Here is a 10,247-nt window from a genome sequence, read left to right on the forward strand (position 1 = left end):
GAAAGAAAAACTCACCACCACTCATAATAATTGTCTGGGTCTAAATGAGCTATCTCTACAGCATTTTTGTATACGGCAGATTTTATAGGCTCTAATAAAGCAAGCTGGATAACATCGACTTTGGGATGTACAGCAATGTAAGAGCCGTGATGTTTGATGAATATGAGGAAATCTTGGTAGGAGGATTCGTTTCCATTGCCCTGAAATATGTTAAAACGTGAAAATGTGCTTTTTTTTGCGGCTTCTCCCAAGGATGGTATAAACCTACACATAAGCAGGAAATTCGATTTCAAGCCAATATGAAGAAAACAAGTTAATAGTTTCTATTAATACGATGCAGTACTATCTATATCCGACTTCGGATCTATTAGAATATGTGATACACCTTTTGATCTATGTAATATCTTGCCTTGATAAAAATACGAAAATACACACTATTAAGAATCTTCCTCATTCGAATGACCTTACCTTAGACCTTAGATCCTACTGTGCCACTGGAGGCACTCGCACCATCCACAAAGAGTCGCCAGTCATCCCGCATGTGCGCTTCTGCCCAAACATCTTCCCATTCTGGTCCGATCGTCGTGTGAATGTTGGACAATTCTCATTGATAGGTGCGACACAAGGTGTTCTTTGGTCGACCTCTCCTGCGGTTTCCCTGAGTTTGCCATTCTACAATCTGTCTCGAGACAACATTATCTTTCATACGGATAACGCGCCCAAGGTATCACCACCTCTTTTGCTGAATGTCGTCTCTAACCATGGGCTGGTCTGAGATAGACCGGGTTGGCCAGTTAAATTGGGCTGGCATGTTGAATGGGCGTGGTTAGATATAAAATGTCGTATAGCGTATTTTGTTTTACCACAGCCGAAATTGAAGTATCCATATTTCTTACTTGTCAAAACATGCCTCAAAAACCATTGGTAAATGGTAAAATAATGCATCTGATATATGTTGTGTAGAAACCGCATCATCTTCATCTTAGCTGCAACCTAGTAAAGAGCGAACCGATGCTCACAGAAAGAAAATGTGGTTTAACTAAATTTTCCATTCGAACAGAAGCGTTGGACTACTTGAGAGCCAATTCACACTGATTAAGAAAAGGATTTTCTCAATAATTTAATTTTTTGTATACATAGCTAAAGCAAACAAATTCACTTGACTTGTCAAAGTTAGCACACAAATTTTGTACAGATTCATGAGCCTTTGTTTGTCACCCAAGTTAGATCAGCTACTAAGGAAACATGATCTGAGGGAAATACAACACTAGGAAGTCCAACATTAGCACTAAGCACCTCTTCACTTGGCAGTGGAACTACCTGACTGACATTAAATCTATTCTCTTGGTAAAATATATAGTCCAGACAGTCTTTGAAATCATCAGTATAGTTAGTATAAAGAGGCGTGCCACGTGCACTTTCCATTCTTATAGGGTTAATCAGAGGGAGATCTTCAACAGCTTCATCGACATTTGAGGTCCAATCCTTGTGATCAGGAGGAATATGCTGCTTTCGCATTAATTCGAGGACACCATTTGAGGGAAAACTGTTGAAATCCCCACAGAAGATTAGGGCAATTTCCTTATCTGGAGCCTTTAATTCCAGTGTGTTAACCAAGTCTTCAAAATACAGCATTCCTAACCCAGCCTGAAGAAGTCTTATATGATCTGCGTCTTGATGAGAGTATAGGTGAGTGTTCCCAACAATTAGCCAACGATCTGGTCGTTCTATTAGCTCAAATACATGTGCCTGAAGAGCATTTGTCCTTTGGAGAACTCTGTTTTTTAACTTTTCATTGCGACATACTGTCTCCCATACTCTCCTGAAAATTGGCCTTTCCTGCAATCCTTCACTTATAGTAAAACTCTCTGTTTGAAGTAACCTCAGTTTATCAGTTCGATAAAAGCAAGCGAGTCCTTCTGACACTTGGCCTCCTTTTTTGTCAAAGATCCCGGGTAAACCCTCTAAATGGAGCCTTGGTTTTAAGTCACCATCAAACACTTTGGTGTCCACTTCTTGAAGACACACTAAATCTGAATTGTAACCTATAATTTCTTTCAAGAAAAATTGCTTCCTATAGGCGATTTCTAAAGCATACGGTGGGCAATATGTAAACTGCTTATTCACGTACAAGTCAGCCAATAGATTATAAGTCACTACTCTGAGACCAAGATTCGAAACCCTTTCTTTTGTGAACTTATGTCTATCTTCAAATGGACATTTTCCTGGTCCAGCTGAAACTACAACAGGTGAAACTGTCCTAAAAGGTTGGCCTTCTGTGTCCTTATTCTTTGGTATACATTCTACTAGTAGCCAATGATCAACATCTTCAGTTGTTGGCAAGTATGAGGAACTTCCACCAATAAAACACCACTGACTTTCATTTGTTTCATCGGGTGGTGTTATTTTCATGGGCTTTAGACATTTTTTTCCTCTTTCTGTCCACTGACGTTCATATACAACATTCTTTTGTTGTTCCTTGGAAAGAGAGGTGATGCTTCTAAACCATTTGAATTTTGCAAGAGATTCGTCAGCGTTTTCAAGCTTAGTCACTGGATAACAGGGGAATCCGACCAAAATACATTTGATTATTTTTAAAGAAATAACACTGGGAGTATTCCAAACTATTGAATAGGTCTTATTAAAAATTTCTACTGGGTATTCAGAATCTTTAAGTATATCTAAAGTAGAAATAAGTGATTTATTTGGATTATCCGAAAGTTTAATAGTTATGTTCATTTCGTCTGAAGTCTTTTTCAGCCTTTTATACTGTTTAGCAAGTGTCTTTTCCATTGTGCGCTTAATTTTTAACTCAGTTGCTTCACAAGTCTCTGCCATAGGTCGAGTAAAATCGAAAACCCGTAAAAAATTACTATTTGGATCTACAAGCTGGAAACTTATGCGAAATTGAGCACTTGTATCTGATATTTTAACATTTAAATAATCCATTCTTGAGAAGCCAGAGTAGATCGAACGGTTTCTTCTGAAAAATTGTAGCAACACCATTAGTTCAGGCTGTTTTTAATATGGATGCTGAAACGGTCCCACTTGTAAAACAGCTTCAGGAAAGGCCTAATTTTTAACTCACTTTATTTTGAAAACAGCATATGAGTGAATATATTTGAAATATGCATGCTGCAGCAATGCACTGCAGGGCCGACGCAGGGACCTTAGTAGTCAAGAGGCGTCGTTAATCCTATACTATATACTACTACTATATTTGAAATATGTTTGTTTTGGAAAAAGTTGAAAAGAGGTAGTTTTGCGATTGCCATAAACTCATTTATAAACTCCACCGATAAATGGATAATTTGTTAATTGTAAAATCTACAATATGACGTATGTTTTCTTCCCCAGTTACAACGTGCCACTTTTATCAATATTAGCACCTCCCTCTGTATCTCTTTACTCTTTCTCCGTTTCTCTTTTTCCACCCACCTCCCTTCCATCAATTATTAGGTTTTTTAACAACAATACATGACTGTTGAAATGCAAATATACTTATCTGGCTTTCATTTAGATAAACATTCAGTTTATGCTTTCTGGTTGATCCTTTGCGCATTTTGCGAAACTAGAATTGTCCCAACATTTCTTCAGGAATTCTCAAGAAATGCTCACAAAATCCAAGGGTTCTTCTATGCACACCTGCCGTTACTCTTATGCTGCACAACGGCAACACCCCAGCCGCAGACGACCTACTTTCTGTTTAGCCCTAGACGTGGGCCAAAAAGAGACATTTTTGGCAGTTTTTCATCTTTCATTAGCAGGATGTGCCCTAGCTATCTCAACCTTTCTTTCATTATAGCTCTACAAAGCGGGTAACAGAACGAGAATAAGAAAACTTTTCTTATTTTATTAAGGAATGCTACCAATGACTGATTGGTAATCAGTCGATTAATTCAAAAACCACACCTAAATAATAGTCCACTTCAAACGCCTTTGCTGGTGGGATAGAAGAAAAATTGCATCGAGCTCATGAAAAATAGCGTTTTGTATGGTCTATTAAGAACTAATATGCCTATGAATGGTTCTTAATTTTACCTGAAAGGACTAGTCGCAAGAAAAGACGCTCATGATGAGATGCATACAAATTTGTTGCTATTTCTAAATAAGGTTATTTTTTAGTTTTAAATTATTTTTAAATGTTTTGAAATAGTTTTTATAGATTAAAATGTTCCAAAAACGTTGTGAAGTTATAAAGGACCGAACAATACACCATTATAGCCGGAACGACGATGTGCACAAATTACCTCAAGAAGGTGAAAAAAAAATTACATCAAAGAAATTATTACTGGCAACAAATCCATGTACACAAAATTCGGCATTTGACTTGTATCTATTTCGTCAAACCACTTGGAAAGATAAACTGAGCATTTCAATTGAAAAGGGATGGAATTTCTAAATAAGACCTCAAACAAGATATAATAACTGAGTCAAAAGTTTGTTTAGGTGAATATTAAAGCTTGTTCTACGTTTTTGATTTCAAAAAAAAAAAAAAAATGGATACTATTGCATATCTAGGATATTTGTTAGCTGTTTGAACACGGGCCTCTTATGGACGTTATTATGAAAGATTGTGGTAAACTGAAAGAATCTGAAAAAAAAAACATCACTTCTGATCTCCCACGTGAACTGGCACACCGCAGAAAAGAACTGCTATCTTTCGGCTGCAATATCCGTATGTCATCTGATACTTCAACAAAAGTTGCTGAAACCCGACTGATAACGAAAGGGATTAGTGTATGAATAGAAGCGAAAAAGTCTTCTAAGAGTAAGACTTGTTTACGAATTGAGGACTCGTGTTTCGATCCCTTTAAACTATCTAGTTATACAGTTTCCGTGTCAGTCGGAGGTGATGAGTAATTGGTGTGATTCATTCATTCTTTAATTATTTGTTTGATAGTTGTTAGTGCTTTTTTTTCGTAAGTTATGATGCGTAAATTTTTCTCCTTGATTGTGAGATTTAGTTACTTTTTCACTGTTTTTCATTTTGTATACAAGTTTTTCTCTTATCCAAGTTCTCTGTTTTTGGCCTTTATTTTTTCTGTTTCAGTTTCAATTGTCTCAAAAATGAGTTCATCGTTCTGTTTGCCTAGTTGCTGTCCACATGTCATTGTTTGGAGATACAAAGCTGGATAGTGAGTGGCACGTGATGGATCATAGCATGTAAGCATTTTGAATTCTTCTGACTAAAGCTCGGGTGACATCTCCTCCTTGGGTGAGCGACTACTTCATCTTCAAAATAATCCAATTGATGTTCTTAGTTTGATAAATAATTCAGTAGGTCAGTCTAATAAATCACCATCAAATTCCCATTTTTCAGTTAGTAGTAAGTATGTATCGGTTTTAGATCGAGTATCCAAATCAGATGGTAGTTTCTCTGTGCTCCAGCTTAATGTTCAGGGTCTTTGTTTTTCGTTTGATGAGTTGAAAAAAATAGTGCGTAGTGGTCACCCTGATTTTATTGGTCTTTGTGACACTTTCCTTGATTCAAAAAATGAATCTCGATTGCATCGCCGTGAGTACAAGATAGAATACTTGAATTGAAGTGGGATGGCTAAAGGTGGCCTTGCTGTTTATATTTCGGAACATCTTCCGTACTCTGTTAGACATGTCCTGTCAAGAAATGAAGAATGAATTTTTGAATCCATATTTATTGAGATTAAAACCAAAGCTGATACTTTGATTGTTGGTAATATATACCGGTCTCCTAATGGGTCTGTTCCCTATTTCATTGAGGTTCTGATGAGGTTCTATAAAAAATCCAACTTCATTCATGTGAACTTGTCATTATGGGTGACTTCAACGTTAATTTGTGTGACCAGAGGTCATCCTCGGCCTTGGATTTTCTTTCAACGACGCTCGCTTGTGAAACAATACCTTCTGCATGCAATCCAACTCGCACAACTAACACTACCACTTCTTTGCTTGATAATACATTTTCATCGTTGACCTTGGTGCAAAATTTTATATTGACGAGTGATATAAAAAATGACGAGGTATCAATTCTGTTAACACGCCATCTTCTCTGCCTCCTTCTGTCCCTTCGAGTGTTGTGATTGACGGCGAAAATGTAGAGGATGATTTAAAAGTTTAAGATGAGTTTGCTTCCTATTTTGCTAACATCAGGAAAACAACAGCCTATTCTGTAAGTCCTTCTTCTTCTCTACCCAATTTTAGGTCTTACCTTGGACCGCCCTGTCTTAGATCAATGGCATTAGAACCTGTCTCTGGAGCTGAAATAGTCAGAATTGTCAATGGTTTGAGAAGTTCTTCTACTTCTGGCCAAAACTGTATTCCAACTAAGGTTGTCAAGTTCATTCTTCCTATCATCGTTTCTGCCTTCAAAGAGACTTGTCAATTTTTATGTTAATTTTTCTCAAGTGCTTTAAAGAGTGCTCGTGTTATTATTCTTTGAATAATAGTGATTAAAGGTGAATCAAGGAATGATCCTGTAAATTATCGTCCCAAATCTCTTTTATCAGTGCTTAGTAATATTTTTGACTTCTCGACTTCTTGATTTTCTTAATTCTAACACTTTTTTCATGATTTTCAGTTTGGTTTTAGGGCGAAGCACTCAACTGAGCATCCATGTGCAACTCTCTTGAATTGGTTACATTCAGCTCTTGACTCTGGGTTGATACCAGCTGCTCCTTTTCTCGATGTTCGAAAAGCATTCGACTAACAAACAAGATTACTCTTTGGAAACTGTCCCATATTGCTATAGAAGAGAATGCTTATTCTTGATTTCTATCATATTTATCTAGTCGAGTCATCTAGGTTGATCTGCACTTTTCTAACCCTTCTGAAATAGAGTTTGGCGTTACACAAGGATCTGTCATTGGGTCGATACTCTTTTTAATCTACGCCAATGACCTTATTAATGCGGTTAAAAATTTAAAACCTACCATTTGCTGTCGTCTTTGTCAACCAGCATCCGCCACTAATTGTGAAAGAACATTGTCCTTACCGGATGCACTTATTACTTTTGCTGATGACAGTACTCTTGGCACAGCAGGTAAAACTGAGCCTGATCTTTGTTCAAAGGTGATAGCCCTTTTTGAAAGAGTTATCGAGTGGTTTGATGTAAATTATCTTGCCTTAAATGTCAGAAAGTCAAGTTTTCTCATTTTCTCCAGAGTCTCAAAGGCTTGCCCTGACTAAAATAAAATACAAGTATCAAGAGCTTCTCTAAGTAGACCTAAGGATCGTTACGTTCGATTCCTATGCATCTTGCTTGACGAAAATCTTTCCTTCAAGCATCGATATTGACCTGATTAAAATGAAAGTCTCCATGAGTCTCGGAATCCTTAGAAAGCTCAAACACATATTTCCAGGGTCGATTCTTAGAATCTTCTTCTGCAGCCTAGTTAAGTCTTATGAATCATATTGTTCTGTTATTTGGATGTCTACTTTTCCCTCTTCTCTGAAGCCACTTTCAAAACTTTATGATAAAACAATCTTATTCAGGAAACTAACCGATCTTCTCTTAAACCCGTGCTTGATTTGAAATCTCTCCATTTTCTTTCTTGTTCTTTTTTAATTTTTTTTTTCAGTTGCACGGCCATCTCCCTGCTGTCATATGTAATAATATATCTTTTGTTTGTGATCAATTGACTTATCATCTCCGCACTTCCAACAGTTTACAGATTCTTCACACTCCATCAGTGAGGTCTGACTTTAACCCTCTGACAGCTTCCAACAAGATCTGGAACACGCTCTCAGAGTTTTTACGAAGCTGCCAATCGTTCGGTATGTTCAAAAATTATGTTGGAGAATTTCTAGCAAGTAAATAAATTTTTCCTGATTTCCCTTGGAGTTGATGCTTCTGGATTGAATTGGATATTTAATTGAGTAGGTGAAATCATGCGCTACCCCCGGCATAGCTTGTCATTTTGGGGATTATTAAGGTGGGCGCCTGGATTTTTTGGGATTTTGTTTATATTTTTTTGTGTTGGTATTTTTTCTTCCCTGTTCTTTCCCGGCCATGCAGCCTTATGGAGGAGATTGTGTTGAAGTAGTTTTTTTTGTAGATAAAATTTACTGTTAAATAAAGAACTCGGGACTCAGAAGTAAGGGCAAATTTAGGGTATTTTAGGGAACAGCACAATTGCGGGTAGTAATAGAAAGCATGTGCCCTGAAGAAAGAAGGAGAATATATGATACTTTTTTTTAAAGGAAGAACAGTTTAAGATTGTTTTCAGGGGGAAGACTCGGTGATGGCACACCAAAATCGTCTTTAAATGAAAGGACTGACTCAACTCCACTCGGTATTTGAGACCCTTTGCATCATCAATCGTCGTAAGTATCATCGAGAACGACTTAGGCAGCATAGGTGTCCCCCAGATGTACAGAAGCCGTTCATAGAGAACGGTCCTACAATGTATCCTGCAAAATCGAAATAAAAAAAAGGCGTCTCAGAGTGGGCTAAAAAAAAATACTTACTTTATTTAACTATACCTGAGAGGAAGGCAAAAACAAAAGTTTTGAATGAGAGTTTTGACGAGCGTTCCCCATTACGTCAGCCCCAAGCAGCTCAAATGCCAGATTAATATTTTCGAAATAATTATTACTAAGACTTGAAAAAAATATCCCTAGACGGCACTTTCACTTGGAATGTAATGAAAAATAATGGACATACTAAACAGCATTTTTTGATAATAAAACTACGAATGTTCAAATTTCTTTTTATACTGATTTTCAAAAACTTCCAATATAAACTTTTTGTGAACAGTGTTTGGTAAGTAAGATCGAATCCGTATTTTTATATTTTTCATACATAAATGCAGAGTTTTTAGATTTTGATAAAAAAAAAAAAAAAAAAAAAGTTCAATGAAATTTTAAAGGAAAATATAGACTTTCTCTTCAAAGGATGTAGTGGCATAGATTAATAAGGGGGATGCTAATCAGCTGAAAAAGGGGTATATTTCAGTGTAAAAACAGCCTAAAACTGAACTTACACTGATGTATCGTTCGTATTTGCACATATCATTGAGTAAATCACCCGGTCCGGTTGCTCGAAGCTTAGCTGCTATAAATCTAATATCCAGATATACATCCGGAAATAGTTCGGTTTCGCCACTACGATCCAAATGGTAGCCAATGAAGTAGTAAATATAGTTGTCATCAGGAAATTCATAATATGGCCTATGTCCCTCTTGATATCGTTCGATAATTTTTCGATGTAGTACCTACAAATTAATAACAGTGAATATAAACATATATTAAACACACTTCATGCAGATACATTTTTTGTTGACACAACTTTCTAATAACGTCATTGTTGGCTTGCTCATGGCTAAGAAAACAAAAAACAGAATAGTGCAGGTAAATCAACGTAATCTATATATATAAAACTAGCTGTTGGGGTGGCGCTTCGCACCACCCCAACACCTAGTTGGTGGGGGCGCTCCGCGTCCCCCCAAGCCCCCCACACGCGTAAATCGTTACGCGCCATATTAGCTACGCGCCATTGTAGTTGTGTCCCTGTGTCCCACCTGTGAATATAGATACATACATATATATATATATATATATATATATATATATGTTTTTAACTACGTAAAACTTGCGAATATACAACATTCTTCACTGTCCCATTGTCTGTGCATATAAATAGATTGTCAGGTTTACCGACTCTTGAACATGCAACATATAATTGCCCATGGGAAAAACAATCCGTATTCAGATCTATACCTCAGTATTCTAATGATTGCCCTTGAGCTTTGTTGATGGTGATTGCTAATCGAACATTCCCTCTGTCCCTGTCGTCATTTATATATCCCCCTGTGCCCCCCGGCGTCCCCGTTGTAGTTGTGTCCCTGTGTCCCGGTCGTCATGTTCCCTGTGTCCCGGTCGTCATTTGTGTCCCGGTGTCCCAGTCTGTAATTTCTCTTTGAGTGTCCTGGTCATCATTTATATTCCCTGTGTCCCGGTCGTCATTTGTGTCCCGGGATTGTCAGGTTTACCGACTCTTGAACATGCAACATATAATTGTCCATGGGAAAAACAATCCGTATTCAGATGAAAGTAAAACAGTTCAAAATAGGGGTGAAACCTTTTTATTGACATATATATATAAAAATAAGTTGTCTGTGTGTTACGTCTATCGAGTGACGTCATGTTTGTGTGTCGACTGACGTCATGTTTGTGAACTGACGTCATTATAAGGATTGAGCTGTATGCGTCATGAAGTTGTTTGTCGACTGACGTCATGTTTGTCAACTGATGAAATTACAGACCGGGAC

The 10,247-nt window shown here is 37.2% G+C and overlaps 1 protein-coding gene across 1 annotated transcript; it reads right to left on the minus strand.

Annotated features, from left to right (window-relative positions):
* Positions 1-206: 206 nt before the first annotated feature.
* On the minus strand, positions 207-4,340 carry LOC136043357 (2',5'-phosphodiesterase 12-like). Its single transcript, XM_065728279.1, has one exon. The coding sequence runs from the start codon at positions 3,004-3,006 to the stop codon at positions 1,198-1,200; it is 1,809 nt and encodes a 602-aa protein (XP_065584351.1). The 5' UTR covers positions 3,007-4,340; the 3' UTR covers positions 207-1,197.
* Positions 4,341-10,247: the final 5,907 nt, after the last annotated feature.

This window comes from Artemia franciscana, unplaced genomic scaffold (genome assembly GCF_032884065.1).
Source record: "Artemia franciscana unplaced genomic scaffold, ASM3288406v1 Scaffold_4911, whole genome shotgun sequence".
Classification (NCBI taxonomy): Eukaryota; Metazoa; Arthropoda; class Branchiopoda; order Anostraca; family Artemiidae; genus Artemia; species Artemia franciscana.